Source organism: Natator depressus, chromosome 5 (assembly GCF_965152275.1).
Source record: "Natator depressus isolate rNatDep1 chromosome 5, rNatDep2.hap1, whole genome shotgun sequence".
Taxonomy (NCBI): domain Eukaryota; kingdom Metazoa; phylum Chordata; order Testudines; family Cheloniidae; genus Natator; species Natator depressus.
The window spans coordinates 111,225,567-111,241,398 of NC_134238.1; the positions used below are offsets into that span (position 1 = coordinate 111,225,567).

Below are 15,832 nucleotides of genomic sequence, written 5' to 3' on the forward strand. Positions count from 1 at the left end.
ATATTTCTGGGAGAGGACATGTTAAAGCACATTCTGAGTTTCAAAGACTACCCAGTTGACATGTTGGATGAGCCCTCACTTGTAACGCCGACAGGCTGAAGTTGTCAGCAGGCAGGATTGAACCTTGGACATTTGAACCTTAGTGTATGAGCCTTGACTGTGTGAACATATGATAATGCATCTTAAGCCAGGGTTGCAGCAGACTCCTCAATCTCTAAATGGTTGAGGTGCCAGTAGAGGGTGACAGAGCACCACACCAACCAGGCACGGGTTGCATACTTCCCCTCGCTGAGGAAGCCCAAGCCAAGCTTCAGAGACTTCCCAGCTGATATCCCAGCTAGGGTGACCAGACAGCAAGAAGAATTCAGAAGAATTCCATAGTTTTCGTGGGCAGTAACTGACTGATGCATTCCACCCAATGGGAAAATGCATTTTAGAGGTGACAAAGAGAAACTTTGATCATTCTAATACAGAATGCCCCATTCCTGCTCTCATTGTTCACATGTAATTGGTGTGTGTTAAGGGGTGCATGCACTCTTGCTTAGTGGGGGAAAGGGCACCAATCTAGCCTCTTCCAACACAACTGTCTACTACACCAAACATCCAAATTGACAAGTTTTTGGGGGGACAAGTAACCTGGTACAAAGTAGAATGGTAAAAGGTGGGAGAATTCAGGTGTGGTGTGTGGTCTGTTTGAATGGAAAGGCTAATTATCATTCTGTAAGGATTATTTTTAAAATGGTATTAGTGCAAATTGGGACACTGGTTCATCAATGTATTGAAGCATGTTCCCAACTGGAAGCACTAACATGAGCGGGATGGCTCACCTACTTTAAGTTAGTCACATGCATAAGTACTCTCTGGAATTGGGGTTTTCAGGCTGAACAATTACAGGGGTTTTTTTATTCTCCTTTTCTTTCTTTTTGGTTCAATCGGCATTTTATTCAAATCATTACTGGTATAGGTTGCCATTTTATATAAAATAATTATTTATTGGTAAGTAACAAATATCTATGATAAATACATAAATAAGAACAATAAATAAATAATAGATTGACATAAATGCCCTGTTACAAATATCGTAAACGGATCTGAAAATATTTTCAGAAGATATAGTAACAACACCTTTTAAAATTCCACTGCATCAGATTTTAAATCATGTAAAAATTATTCCTTGATTTCGGTTAGTACTTCTAAAAATGTTGACATTTAAATTTCTAAACTTCTTTGTGAGTTTGTCCGACATTTGAAAACCCCATAATTCCGCATGGATTCTCCTGGTAGCAGAGAGGCTGAACTGCTTGTCTTTTATGAAAGAATTGGTATCTCTTCACGTTCATCCTGGGAAACTGTTGGTCCTTTCTTCCTGGTCAGAGAGTCCCATGTTCATATTTTTTATAAATGTCTCTAGGAAACTTCTCAAGCTGTGGTATAGGATGAGGACAGATTAATAAATAGCAACCATGCTCATAATAGAAACATACTACATGTATAGAAGTCAGAGTACTTTGGGGTTATCATTATTTGATGACCAAAGTACTGGTGAGGTGGCTAAGGATTCCAAATATACGTACTTTGTTGCATGGTCTGCCAATTATGCAATACATAACATCACCTGATATGTGAGAGATTATGAAGAATCGCAAACCTAAATGACAGTAGAAACACAGAAAAATAATGACAGGTTTCAGAGTAACAGCCGTGTTAGTCTGTATTTGCAAAAAGAAAACGAGTACTTGTGGCACCTTAGAGACTAAGGTGCCACGAAAGCTTATGCTCAACTAAATTGGTTAGTCTCTAAGGTGCCACAAGTACCCCTTTCCTTTTTACAGAAAAATAAATCCATGTAATTGCAAATCCATTTCCAGTACAGGACAGGAAGAGCCTGAAGCTGCTGCCAAGGAAATCAGTTGCGATTTGGCCATTGACCCTGTAGAAGAAGGATCAGGCCCTATATAAGCAGAGTTATAAAATATCCGTTATCTCTGTTCAGCTGTATAAATTACCTTAATGTGAATTCATTTACTCCAGGGAAAGGTTTTGTACTGTACCTTAGTTACTCAGCCTTCGAGTGAGTTTGTCAACTAGTACAAAACATCTGGGTATTTCCACGCGAATGATCTCCCAGGCACACAGGCTGTATTGCTTTTCTTTCAGGAAAGCATCTATCCCCTGAAAGTATTGTTTCACACTCCGACTGGTGATCTGGAGGTTGTGACTTTCCAGGTTGGTTAATTCCTTCTCCATCTGTGCTCTCAAACATGCCTCCAGCCGCTGAATTTGCTGGTAAAGGCCATTTTGGAACTTGACTATGGAAGTGGCATCCCAGGCACTTTGGGTGAGGTTTTTGCTAAAGATGTTGAAGATCTCTTGGAGGATCTCTTGAATTGCCACCTTGGCATTCTCCTTCTGGGCCACTGAAAGTTGGACAATATCCTGGGTGGGCTTGAAAGCTGCCCTTTCATTTATGCATTGTGAGGGGAAATTTCCGCTCCTTTTCTGCAGAAGCTCTAAGCTCTCTTTGTTCACTTTGTTCTGCTGGAAGTGAAGCATGGTACAGAGCAGAGATAAGATTTCAGTGGAGAAGAGCAGTATGAGCCAAACGTGCAGCAAAAACCTGGTGGTCATGATGATGTCTATACGCTCCTTTGCTTTGTGTGGAACCTTGAGCCTGGAGTTCGTTGAGGGTCCTACGTAGACTGCTGTGTCTTTCCTTTTTGTCTCTGAATTTAAGTATTTGGTTGGAGAATGTTTCTTTGATCATTTTCTGTTTACAAGATTTTCCTTCTTGAAGGATTCAGAATTTTTCTTTCTGTTTTTCTTGCTGTTTTCTAGTTCTTTAACCACATTTCCTTATTCTTTCTTTCTTTCTTTCTTTCTTTCTTTCTTTCTTTCTTTCTTTCTTTCTTTCTTTCTTTCTTTTTGTGTGTGCGTGAAAGTGACCACCCCTGACATACAGGCATTTTGTCATATTTTAATTTCTGTAATTGAAGAAGGTCAGCCACAATTCCACAGTGGTACAGAAAAGACCTCCAATTGGTCAGACAGTGCACTTGCCATTCATTACCTCCTTCATTTGAGAGACAGAAATAGTTTAGGAATATTTAATGTTCACCAGGCATTGAAGAATTAAATGTGGGAGGAACGGGTTAGGCCTCCCAAAAACTTTGGCAAATCTCTACTTTAACGATTTCCTCCGTTTAGAAGGCTCATTTAAAATCTGGACAGCACAAACCATCAGCATCTTCCTTCTGTGAAACCATAAGAGAGAGAGTGCTCTGAGAAAATGACCCCTTAACTCATTGTAATTTCCAGGTCTTAATATACACAGTGGAGCTGAGGAATAGATGAAGCTGAAAGGTGTGAAAATCATGTCCTGTCGATCACTCCAAGTAGCTGACAGGAGTAAAAAATTGAGAAGAATTCATAAAACAGGATGAGCAATTAGTATAGTAACGCATGCTAGAGAGGTACCCACGTGGATGACTATGATTTACAATGTGGTCAGAAGGAGGTTATGCAGAGAAGTCACATTATGTGTTTTTTACCAAGTGTGTCCTGGAATGAAAGTATTCAAATGTATTTTTTTTAAATGAAATTCAGTGTTCACCATTTTTGCTGGTTCCTTCTCTTTTAATATTGGCCTTCCCTTGGGCAGGGAAATTCTCCTCGTTTGTTTAATTCTCTTCACTTCCTGTGGACATGTTTCATTTTCTGGATCTCAAGCCCTACCACAGACTGTTGTTCTGGAGTTTCCATCATGGCAGGGAAATCTGTTTTAATTCAAGAAGAAAACTATTTTCACTGAAATTAAAAAAGAAAAGTCACATGAAGAAAGCATGAAAACATTTTTGTGCATATTAATTTGGTTTGAGTCTCCCAAGTCTTCCTGCACTTTTATAAGAAATTTGAGATTTTTAGCTTTAAATTTTTGAAAGACACCCTGCAAAGCAGAGAAAGCAGACTTACCGCAGCCCCCAGGTTGTAATGGGCTCTGCTCCCTATTCTCCCATGACTTTCCAGGGGTGTTGGGCATCTGTATTCCACACCCAGGTGAAATCCCAGGGGAAGATGTTGCAGGGTACTGAAAGCAAATGAGCAAAACTGCAAACCCAGGGTATGAACGAGACCATGCTTTTGGTCGCTCTTATTGAAGTTTCACACCCCCAGCAGCCATTGTTCCAGCTTGGGGCAGCCCTGACAGGGTGACTGTAATGGAACCACGCTGATAGGGACCGGAAGGGAGATCTGACAAAGCCCTAGAAGTGATGCAGACACTCAGGTGCACTGTTTGGAAAGATTTTGTGTTCTGTGCAGAAGCCATCGTGTCATCAGTTTCCCCAGCTTTCATCACAGAAATCATTTCCTCCTGCCTGCTAGTGGAATGAAAAGGGGGAGCTTAAGTGGGGATGTATTGGTGGTGTTTTCCTTCCTTTTGTCCACCTGTGGTTGGCTTTCCCACAGGAAGACCTAAAGTCATAGATGATGGATAACACCAAATGGCTCTTAAGTAGATTAAAAGCTTCTTCCACGCAGCACAGCTTCAAAACAATGTGATAGAATGATTGTCAGGCAGTTCTCCTCTGCACGATAGGGGTAGTGAAGAAGTTAGACTTTGAAGAAGAGTTTGTATGGTCCAGGTGCAATGTGACCAGGTCAAGGCCCCTCTTCAGCCACTCCCCAAAATTGAGGTTCTGTTTCAGCATGTAGCTGTGGATATTCTGGATCCTTTCCCTAAGAAGACACCCAGAGGAAAGGTGAACACACTGACTTGCAGGGCCGCAACGGGAGGGCCACCACCACCTCTGGCCACAAGTTTCATAAAGATGTGTCCAGCTACTGAAAATCTAATCCTCCCAGAAGAAATGGAACAGTTTCATGGTGAGACATTCTACACCTCGTGGGAACAGCCTACATCTCCGTGTTCATCCTTATAATATGATTGTGTGGTGTCTAATGCAACGTTTGTTGTGTCGGGTGTCTTTGGAAGACTCAAGATGCACTGAGCATTGTGGTCATAGTGATGTGATAGTAATTGTTGTTACTGCAGTGTTATAGTAATGTTATAGGTTCTAATTCCATGTCTAGAGTTGTGAGGCTGAAAATGTGTCTTCATGGCTTAAAATAAGCCAAAGCAAAAACTCTCCAAGAGCAGAGAGGCAGTTCACGCCTCATTAGGGCATGTACGGGAGAAACCCAGCCCAGCCTCACAGGAAAAAAGGATGCTGGCCTAGGCAGCAACAAAAGAATCTGTTGGACTCTCCAGTGAGTCACCGCCCCCCGTTCCTGTGGACAGTTTGGGACTGCGATGGGGTAATGTTCACCTGACTTTGAAGTGGTGAGCGGGGGACAAAGCCAAGAGGGAAGAAATAACATGAAAAAAGGGAGAGATGTTTGCCATGCTCTTCCTCTGTCTTCCAGCTACGTCTACAGCCACCACACCAAGCCACTGAAGGGCTGATGATAGGGGAGAGCTTGGCTGAGGAGCAACCCTCCCAGAAGACATGTAACATATTCATGGAGTCTCATTGTGATTGTGATATGTTTTCACCCAATAGTATACAGAACTCCATTGGTGAAATGCTGTTGAACTAATATGGAAGCATAATCAGTCTAAATAATAAGGTCCAAATTATGGTAATCTTTGCTCGTGGGGTACTTCACAATAAGGCTGGGAGAGCTTGTATTGAACAAACTACTTGTATTTAAACATAGTGGAACACAGTAACCAGGGCCTGGACTAGTCAACCTAGGGGTGGCAGAATCTGGCCCAACATGAGAACAATGGGCCAGATCCTCAGCTCATGGAATGCAGCCTGGCACCATTGGCTGGCTCAATATCATTAGAAGAAAACAGATAAGCCAGAGTAGAAGTCAGTTACAGTGATCGGTGTAAGAGGGTCAGAGCCAGAGGCTGAGAATAAAATTAATCTACATATGGAGAGAGAGAGATGAACACTCAGAGATCATCCAGAGCTCTGAGGTGATACTAATAGAGAGCCCCTGACTGAGCCAGCCGTGATACCAGAATGGGCCCCACCTGAGAGAAATTAGGTGATTCCAGGTTTAACTGCTGAGTGGGCCCAGCTAAGGAAGGGCTGGAGGAAAGAAAATGCAGGGAGTCAGAAGGTGCCTGCAGGGTCTGGAGTGATCAGGGAGGCACCCAGAATAACCAGGGGACAGATTGGAAGACCTAGAAGGGAAGTAAAGAGGTGAGGAAGGAAATGGCGCAGGGAAAACTGCAATATGGGTAGAGGATTTGACGTAGCTGTGCAGTACAGGGCCCTGGGCTGTAACCCAGAATTGAGGTTGGGACTGGATTCCCCTACCAGCCCCAAGGAAGTGGTGCGCAAGGGTAGTTTGAGCCCAGCGAGGGGGCTACAGGCTGAATGTGACCTCGCTGAAGAAGAGCTGTGGAGAGGGTGGAAGCTTTTCATTTCTGTTCAGATAGTTTTGAACTTTAGTTTGGATAGCTGACCCTGGAAGGAACGGGCTAAAGACTGTGCCCTGGCTGGAGGGATGAGTTATCTGAAAGAAACCACCACAGCCCCAGAGTGACTGGTGACCAGGGCTGCTACCCCACAAGGACACTGTGATGCCAGGCCTGGCCCTGAGGAAGTGCATCATGGTGAGTAAACCCTGTTACAATGCTTTTTCTTACATTACTGTAACTGCAGCATGTCTGAAACAACGATATTTTTGTAGTTTTCCTTGTCTACTCTTTTTTCCTACACCCCATGACAAGCACTGTATCTCTGCCCTAGTCTATATCCAGCTCCTTCTTCCTTCAAAGGCAGTCTCACTGATGATATCACCTTTTGCATAAACTAAATGACGGACTGTCCTTGACCACTTTTATATTGTGTGAGTACACGTGCTGCCAGACCCCTATCTGCAGAAGGGACTCTTTCAGCAGCAAGTTAACAAGAAGTGATTTACTTTGCCCGTATTGGGCACACGGTTAAGGGGCTGGGGGTGGAGAATCACCCCAGGTTGCGCTTACTTTTGAAATCTTTGCCTCCATGTTCCATAAGTCCTTTGGAAGAAATTTCATACAAAATGAAATCAAAGATTGCCTACTTGAAATTTCTTTTTTGGATGGGTAAGTATTGCTGGTAAGTCATATAAATAATTGTGCTGCTAAGATTTGAATTTACTTAGCTCCTGGCCTAGCCCAAATGTGTGTGGTTTTTTTGTTTGTTGTTGTTGTTGTTGTTGTTTTTTAATTCTCCATAGATTGTGCTGCCTTGGAACAATAAATAAACTCCAAACTAGAAAAGGCACAAAACAAAAATCTGTTTCTTTACTGATTGTTTTCGCCTCAATTTAACATAGACGTGGTAACTTGTTGTAGGGAGTTAGGAGAACTCACCTTGATGGTGTCCCTTCTTGGCGTGCAAATATTTTATTTATAAAAGTGGATATTATTGTTACTGACCTTCTGGGAAGGACTTACGGACAGGCAGAAGATACCGAAGAGGTGGCAGCAATCTTTCAAAGCCAGTAAATAAATTAGCTATCTGCTTTAGAGGTAGGTTTTAGTTTCCTGTTTGAGTGCTAGCTAACAGATCTTTTAGGGCCAAACCTCAGCATTTGCACCAAGTCTTATGCAAATCCAGAAACTACATGTAACTGACCAATTTGCCTTGCAAATAAATCTGCCTACAAATGTTGAGGAAGCCTTTCAGGAGGTCTGTTAAACATTTGGCCCTGAGAGTCATACAAGAAAGGTAGAAATGTAAAACTTGTTCCACTTATTCGTCGCAGATTGCTTCTCTAATGTCCATGTCCAGCATATGTACGTGTGTCTTTATGACAACAGTTAAGGGACTGGGTGAATCCGCTTTAAATTGAAAAATCTGGTGGGAAGAGGGACATTGTCGGTAGCCTCTGTTTGCGCGAAGTTGGGTCTGGGCGATGGGTTGGATCACGTGATGATTACCTGTTCTCTTCATTCCCTCTGAAGCACCTGGCATTGGCCACTGTTGGAAGACAGGCTACTGGGCTAGATGGACCTTTGGTCTGACCCAGTATGGCCATTCTTGTGTTGAATACGTTTCATTAAAGATGTGTTCAGATTTTGAGGATCTAATCGTCCCAGAAGAAATGTAACCTTTTCATGGACTCTTGTTGTGCCGGCGCCCGACTCTGGCCGCAAGGGTTTCACTACATAGTTTACCTCATTCAGCTGCCTGATGACCTTCAAGGGCCCATCCCAGGCATCCTGTAGTTTGTCCATTGTCAAGGGAATGGGAACCGTCACCTGGTCCCCGGTAGCATAGGAGCAGGCACACGCTGAGCGGTTGTACCAGTCTTTTTGCTTCCGTTGGGCCCTGGCTAAATTCCCCCTGGTCAAGTCCGTGAGCCTAGCAAGCTTTTCTGGGAAAGTCAGTACGTACTCCACCACTGATTTTTTCCATCTGGGGAGGCCTTTCCCTCCCATTCGTCCTTCATCAAGTCCAGGAGTCTCCTCACTCTCCACCCATAAAGGAACTGGAAAGGAGAGAACCCGGTTGATTCCTGGGGCACTTGCCGGTACGCGAACAGCAGGTGGGGTAAATGCTTGTCCCAGTCCTGTGGGTGCTGGTTCATAACGGTTTTCAGAATCATCTTTAGGGTCCCATTGAACCTCTTCACCAGCCCGTTGGACTGAGAGTGACACGCTGAGGCCCAGGTGTGTTGGATCCCACGCCTCTCCCACAAGCACCGGAGCAGAGTTGACATGAAATTGGAGCCCTAGTCTGTAAGGACCTCCTTGGGGAACCCCACTCTGCCGAAAAGAGTCAGCAGTGTATCTGCCACAGTGTCTGCCTCGATAGAGGACACGGCCACCGCCTCTGGACAGGGAGTAGTGAAATCTACCACCATCAGGATGTATTTTTTCCCTGTCCGAGTTGCTTTGCTGAGGGGTCCCACTATGTCCAGGGTCACCTTCTGGAGAGGCTCCTCAATGATGGGCAGGGGCCTCAAAGCTGCTTTCCCTTTGTCCCGGGCCTTCCCCACCCTCTGGCAGGGGTCACAGGACCTGCAGTACTTCTGGATGGTATCAAAGATCCTGGGCCAGTAAAAGTACGGTAGCAGCCTCTGCTTGCTGCACTGGATTCCCTGGTGTCCCGAGAGAGGGACATCGTGGGCCAGGTACAGTAGCCTGCGCGGTACTTCTGGGGGACCCTCCTCCGGCTGGGCTCCCACCCAGTTAACCCTTTGAGGGCTCAGTTTGCTCATCCTGTCCCTGAGCTTTTGGCACCGGGCCCATCTGTGGGCCCCCCTGCCCACAGTAATTACACCTCAGGTCCAGCTGGTCCTCTTGGTGGTCCTGTCCCCCGGGATTTCATTCCATATCCCGACCTGCTGTCTACAAACTCATCAGGCAGCTGCCCTGCATGGCGCAGGTCCTTCAGCCTCTTGTCCATGAACCACATCCTCAGGTCAGGGGGACAGAGTTCATATCATCGCTCCAGCCCCATTAGTTCAATCACATCCTCCTTGGTCTGGACCCTGGCCCCATTTACCGATTGGTGGGTGTATTTCCCCATCAGCGTGACCAGTTTCAGATAGGTCATCCCCTGGGTCTTCTGCACACTCTGGAACCTTTTCCTGTATGCCTCGGGGTCAGCTCAAATGTTGGCAGCAGGGCTTGTTTGAAGAGTTCATTGTCCCCTGCTTCCACCTCATCTATCTGGCTGAACATCTCTATGGCTTTGGGACCCAGTAAGGGGGCCAGATGCCGAAGCCCGTCTGCAAGCCAACGTGGTGCACATTGCAGGGCTTCTCAAAGGCAGTGAGGAAGGCATCTGTATCATCCCCTTCCTTAAACGGAGGCAGTTTCAGTCCCATTTCCAACTCCAACCGTCTCAGCTCCACCAACTGGGAACTCGGTCAGGAAGATCTCCTTCTGGTCAGGTAAATGGATCCTGGGGCTGCCTGGCTGCTTTCAGCCCCTCCCGCATCCCCGGTTGCGTGAGTGGCTGGGATGACCCCAGGGTCTGCCTGGCTGCTCCCAGCCTCTCTCGCGGCCCCAGCTGGCTCAGGAACCGGCTACTTAGCGTGATCATTCTCTTCCAACTGGGCAATCAGCTGTGCCTTGGTGAATTTTCCAATTCCAACGCGCAGCCCTCTCCCTTTGCACAGCTCTACAATGTCTGGCTCAGGATTTCCAAGATGGACTTGGCTGAAAGTCACCGATGTCTGTAATAGCAAGCTCCATTCTACGCTGTGTTCCTGTGGACGACTAAATCTTCTGTTAACGCTGGCTAAGAGTCACCTCTGACTAGGGAGTTGGGGCACAGGGCCCTTTCGCTTCCCCAGGACCCCGCCTGTGCGGACTCACTGTGGGAAGCGCACAGTGTGAAAAGGGGATGCTTAATGCTCTAAGGTCAGACCCAGGAAGGTCGAAGCTGTGTAAGCTTCTTGCCCTGGAAACACTATGGTCAAAGATTGGAAGCATGCTCCCCCAGAGTCCTGACTGGCTTCGTATGGAGTAGTTCCAGAGCGTCGCACAGTGACTCTACGACAACTGGAATCAAAGTGCACCGCGTGGACAGAGAATCCTGCAGTAACTGACTGGAGAGCAGCAAAACAAAGGGGGATGAGCGAGAGACAGGCATGCTGGAATCTCCAAGAGGTGAAATTACAGGAGGCGGAGGAATCTACGGCTTAACCGGTGGCCCCAAGGCCAGAGGGGGGCCGGTGGCTGCAAGTTTTGTGAAGCTGTTGTGCTAAATGAAGGTGGGGAGGTAGCTCCCTTTTATGGACAGCCAGTTAGATGTAAAATCCATCGTAGCAGCTGTTCTCTACTTGCTTTACCTGTAAAGGGGTAAAAAGGCTCTTTGCAAAGCGTAAGTGAAAGGAAGTGAGTGCTCACCATGCTGGAACTTCTTAAAATGGAGGAAAAACTCTCCCTTTGTCTGTCTGTCTGTCCTCCCAACTGGAGAGTTCGAGAAGGCAGCAGCTCTGCTGTCAGAAGCCTGGGGCCAGGTTTGAAATATTATCAGTATCATACCTAGAAACTACTCATTTGAAACCCCAGATATCTACATAGATCAGGAAATGTCTAGAAAGACGCGATTAGCTTTCTCTCTCTATCTCTCTCTTTTTTTTTAATATTTACCTTTTTTAAGAACAGGGTTGTATTTTTGGTGTCTTACGAGGTTTGTGCACATGGTTTTTACTTAGCTGGTGGCAACAGCTGATTTCTACTTTTTTTTCCTTTTCTTTTCTCAGCTCTTCCCTGGAGGGGGAGTGAAATTATAGCGATAAACCTGCTGGTGACATCAGATCTAGTGAGGGTCCACCTCTCCACCAAGTTTTGTGTAAGTGGATCGTAGTTCTGAAAATACTCTTTGTCACTGAAAGGACTGGGGCGGGGAATCTAATGGGACCAGAGCTGAGACAGATGCTGCAGATCTGTGTCTGGAGAGACCTTTTTGATCGGTGCAGAAACCATAGAATCTGCTGAGTGTGGAGATGGAACGACAGCCACTTCCATGAGGAAGGCTGGGGTCCAACCTGCTCCTTCTCCTTCCTGCCCAGCATTGGAAGGATGTGGGAGAACTTCAGTGGGGGATATTTACACAGTTTTCCTCTCTTTTAAGAAATGGGAGCTGGGATTCCCCACAGGCATTGGCTGCTCCTTATGATACAGGTGATACTGTCAAAGAGCTCAACTGAATTCTCTACTCAGCATGGCCCCTTTTTTACTTCAAGGTCTGCTGGCATGAATGGGAATAGTTTTTCTCTCGCACAGAATAGGTTTGGGGCATAGACTTTTTCAGAAGAATTCAGTATTGTTCCTGGATAGTAACTGACTGATGTATTCCCCCTGTCATAAGTATAAAGAGAAGGATAACGACCTTTCTGTGTGCAGAACTATAAAATCCCTCCTGGCCAGAGGCAAAACCCTTTCATCTGTAAAGGGTTAAGAAGCTAGGATAACCTTGCTGGCGCCTGACCAAAATGACCAACGAGGAGATAAATTACTTTCAAAGTGGAGTGGGGGGGAACAAAGGGTCTGTCTGTCTGTCTGTCTGTGTGATGCTTTTGCCGGGAACAGATCAGGAACGCTCTTCAGAACTCCTGTAAAAAGTTAGGAAGCAATCTAGCTAGAAATGCATTAGATTTCCTTTTGTTTAAATGGCTGGTAAATAAGCTGTGCTGAATGGAATGTATATTTTTGTAACTTAAGGTTTTGCCTAGAGGGATTCTCTATATTTTGAATCTGATGACCCTGTAAGGTATTTACCATCTTGATTTTACAGAGGTGATTCTTTTACTGTTTCTTTCATTAAAATTCTTCTTTTAAGATCCTGATTGCTTTTTCATTGTTCTTAAGATCCAAGGGTTTGGGTCTGTGTTCACCTATGCAAATTGGTGAGGATTTTTATCAAGCCTTCCCCAGGAAAGCGGGTGTAGGGCTTGGGGGGATATTTTGGGGGGAAGACCTCTCCAAGTGGGCTCTTTCCCTGTTTGTACCTTGAGGAAGTTTTTAACCTAAGCTGGTAAGAATAAGCTTAGGGGGTCTTTCATGCAGGTCCCCACATCTGTACCCTAGAGTTCAGAGTGGGGAAGGAAGCTTGACACCCCCAAACTGGGGGCTGCATTTGAGAGGTGACAGAGAAGCTTTGATAATCCTCATTCGAATGCCCTATTCCCGCTGTCATTACTCACATGTAATTTTGTTTGTGGTGTGCACTCAAGAATGAATTTTGTCTGTGCTGCGCTCACACAAAAATGATGGAACTGAATGTGTGTGTGGGACACACAAATGATGAGCATTCATGGAAGCCCACACTTAATGGGCGGGGTGGTGCTTGTAAATGTATTGTGGGGAGGTGGTATGTGAAGGCACACAAACCTGATTGATGGAGTTATGAGCAAGCTAATTAAATGGTAACTTAACTGGTGTGTGTTTGAAGGTGTATACTGTCTTGATTGGTGCCCTCTTCTCCCCCCGCACCCGCTCCCAGCAGTAGTTTGGCCTCTTCCAGCACATCTACTCCACCAAACATCCACAAGAAGAAGTTATCTGCTCAGGGAAAACAACCAAGGAAAAAATAGCAGAGGAAAAAGAGGCAGAGATCAGGTGTGGTGCATGGTTTGTTACAGTGGAAAGACTAATTATCACTCCATAGCTCCTTTTTTTCCTATGGAAGTACAGTGAACTTGCACACTGATTCATCCGTGTATCTAAGTATGTTCCCAACTGGAAGCATGAACACCAGTAGGATGGGTCACATACTATAAGTCACGTGCATAAGTACTTTCTGGACTTCGGGTTTTAAGGCTGAACAATATTAGAGTTTTTGGTTGGATTTTTTTTTAACCAAATCACTACCACTCTGTTGCCAATTTGTATAAAATAATAATTTATTCCAATTAATTTCGATAAAATATAAATAAGAGCAATAAATAATAGACTGATATAAATATCCTGTTACAAATATCATAAAATGATCTGAAACTATTTCCACAATGCACAAATAGAATAAATAGTCGCAACAGCTTTTAAAATTCCACTGCATCTCATTGTAAATCATGTCTAAAATGTTCATGGATTTCAGTTAGTCCTTCTAAAAAGGTTGGTATTTTTAATTTCTAAACTTCTTTGTGACTTTGTCCTGTAGTTGAAAACTGTGTAATTCCGCTTGGATTCTCTTGCCAGCGCTGATGCTGAACTGCTTGTCTGCTAGAGGAAATAACTGGTATCTCTTCACCTTCATCCTGGTGAGCTGAAGGTCCATCCTTCCGTCCTGGTAAAAGAGTCCCGCTTTCCATCATTGCAACCAAACCTGTCTCCAGATGCCCAGCTGGCTGATGAGTCTACGTTGGAATCTCTGAATGGAACTCCCGCCTCAGGTAGCTTGTTTGGAAGCTGTTCCAGTTCACATGTGTTATGCTGTTATACAGTGGTTATACTGCATGTTACAGTTCAGAGGTGAGATTGGATCAGAGAAGAGTTGAACCACAGAAATATAGAGCAAACACACAATGTCAACAATGTTTAAGGTCCAACCCTTTCTTTTAAAATTCTTAATTGTCTTGTAACTTTTTTGCATCGATATCCTTCATTTTGCATTTTAAACCTGAGTAAATGAACAGAATATTATCACATAAAATGAAATTTGTGCAGTTGGAATTTCATGAAAGTGAATGTACGGCGTAATATGTCAAGCACTATGGAGTGTTAGACGTCACTGTGGGAAGAACCTGCAGAGAGGAGGGATTCCACTGCATTCGTCTGTCTTCACCTCAGGAGTTGCAGCATCTGGAGCTGAAATGAAATTGGAAATAGTTGAAATACAAAGGGAAAAAATATAATTTTCATTGAATTGATCTCAAGAAATTAAATGACAATATCTTTTCCGCACGTAAGCTCGCAAGTCTTTTAGTATGTTCATATTTTTTTAAAAAGTCTCTAGGAAGCTTCTCAAACCTTGGAGTACTAGAAATAGTTCTCATGAGGACAGATTAATTAATAGCCATGCTGATAATTGTAGAAACACACTACGTATGTCGAAGTCAGAGTACTTTGGTCATCAGATAATGATACTTCCTTCCCTCCCACACCACAAAGTGCTGGTGAGGTGCCGAAGGATTCCACATATGTGTACTTTGTTGCATGGTCTGCCAATTCCCTACTGCACAACAGTACTGATATGTGAGAGATTATGAAGATGTGCAAAAATAAATAATAGTAGAAACACCAAAAAATAAATCCATGTCACTGAAAATCCATTTCCAGGACAGGACAGGAAGAGCCTAAAGCTGCTGCCATGGAAATCAGTTGCGATTTGGCCACTGATCCTATAGAAGAAAGATCAGACCCTATATAAGCAGAGTTATAAAATATCCGTTATCTCTGTTCAGCTGTATAAATTACCTTAATGTGTATTCATTTACTCCAGGGAAAAGTTTTGTACTGTACCTTAGTTACTCAGCCTTCGAGTGAGTTTGTCAACCAGCACAAAACATCTGGGTATTTCCACGCGAATGATCTCCCAGGCACACAGGCTGTATTGCTTTTCTTTCAGGAAAGCATCTATCCCCTGAAAGTATTTTTTCACTCTCCGACTGGTGATCCGGAGGTCCTGACTTTCTGGGTTGGTTAAGCCCTTCTCTGTCTGTGCTCTCAAACATGCCTCCAGCCGCTGAATTTGCTGGTAAAGGCCATTTTGGAACCTGACTATGGAAGTGGCATCCCAGGCACTTTGGGTGAGGTTTTTGCTAAAGATGTTGAAGATCTCTTGGAGGATCTCTTGAATTGCCACCTTGGCATTCTCCTTCTGGGACACTGGGAGTTGGAGGACATCCTGGGTGGGTTTGAAAGCTGCCCTTTCATTTATGCATTGTGAGGGGAGATTTCCACTCACTTTCTCCAGAAGCTCCAAGCTCTCTTTGTTGACTTTGTTCTGCTGGAAGTGAAGCATGGTACAGAGCTGAGCTGAGATTTCAGTGGAGAAGAGCAGTATGAGGCAAATGTGCAGCAAACACCTTGTGGTCATGCCGATGTCTTCCACTTCTTTTCTTTGTGTGAACCTTGAGCCTGGAGTTTGTTGAGGGTCCTATGTAGACTGCTGTGTTTTTCCTTCATGTCTCTGACTTTAAATAATTGGCTGCAGAATTTTTGTTTCATCATTTTCTGGGTTTTTTTTTAAGGTTTTTCCCTCCTGGAGGCTTCAGTCTTTTTCTTTCTGTATAATTCACTGCTTTCTAGATTCTTTTTCCACGCTTCCTCCTTTTTGTATTGTTGTGAAATTGACCAAACCCCTTTCACTTATGCTGGATCCACATACATACAGGCTTTTCATGATGCATTAAAGATCTAATTTAATAA

General features: G+C 44.4%; 2 protein-coding genes across 2 annotated transcripts; both read right to left on the reverse strand.

Moving 5' to 3' along the window:
* Positions 1 to 2,052: 2,052 nt before the first annotated feature.
* On the reverse strand, positions 2,053 to 2,628 carry LOC141988290 (interferon beta-like). Its single transcript, XM_074954124.1, has one exon. The coding sequence runs from the start codon at positions 2,626 to 2,628 to the stop codon at positions 2,053 to 2,055; it is 576 nt and encodes a 191-aa protein (XP_074810225.1).
* A 12,296-nt stretch (positions 2,629 to 14,924) lies between these two features.
* On the reverse strand, positions 14,925 to 15,500 carry LOC141988292 (interferon beta-like). The gene has a single exon (XM_074954125.1). The coding sequence runs from the start codon at positions 15,498 to 15,500 to the stop codon at positions 14,925 to 14,927; it is 576 nt and encodes a 191-aa protein (XP_074810226.1).
* Between the last annotated feature and the right edge of the window lie 332 nt (positions 15,501 to 15,832).

What these genes read in the sequence shown, in the direction of transcription:
- LOC141988290 (XM_074954124.1), bottom strand. Translation starts at nt 2,628, where the DNA reads ATGACCACCAGGTTTTTGCTGCACGTTTGGCTCATACTGCTCTTCTCC.
- LOC141988292 (XM_074954125.1), bottom strand. Translation starts at nt 15,500, where the DNA reads ATGACCACAAGGTGTTTGCTGCACATTTGCCTCATACTGCTCTTCTCC.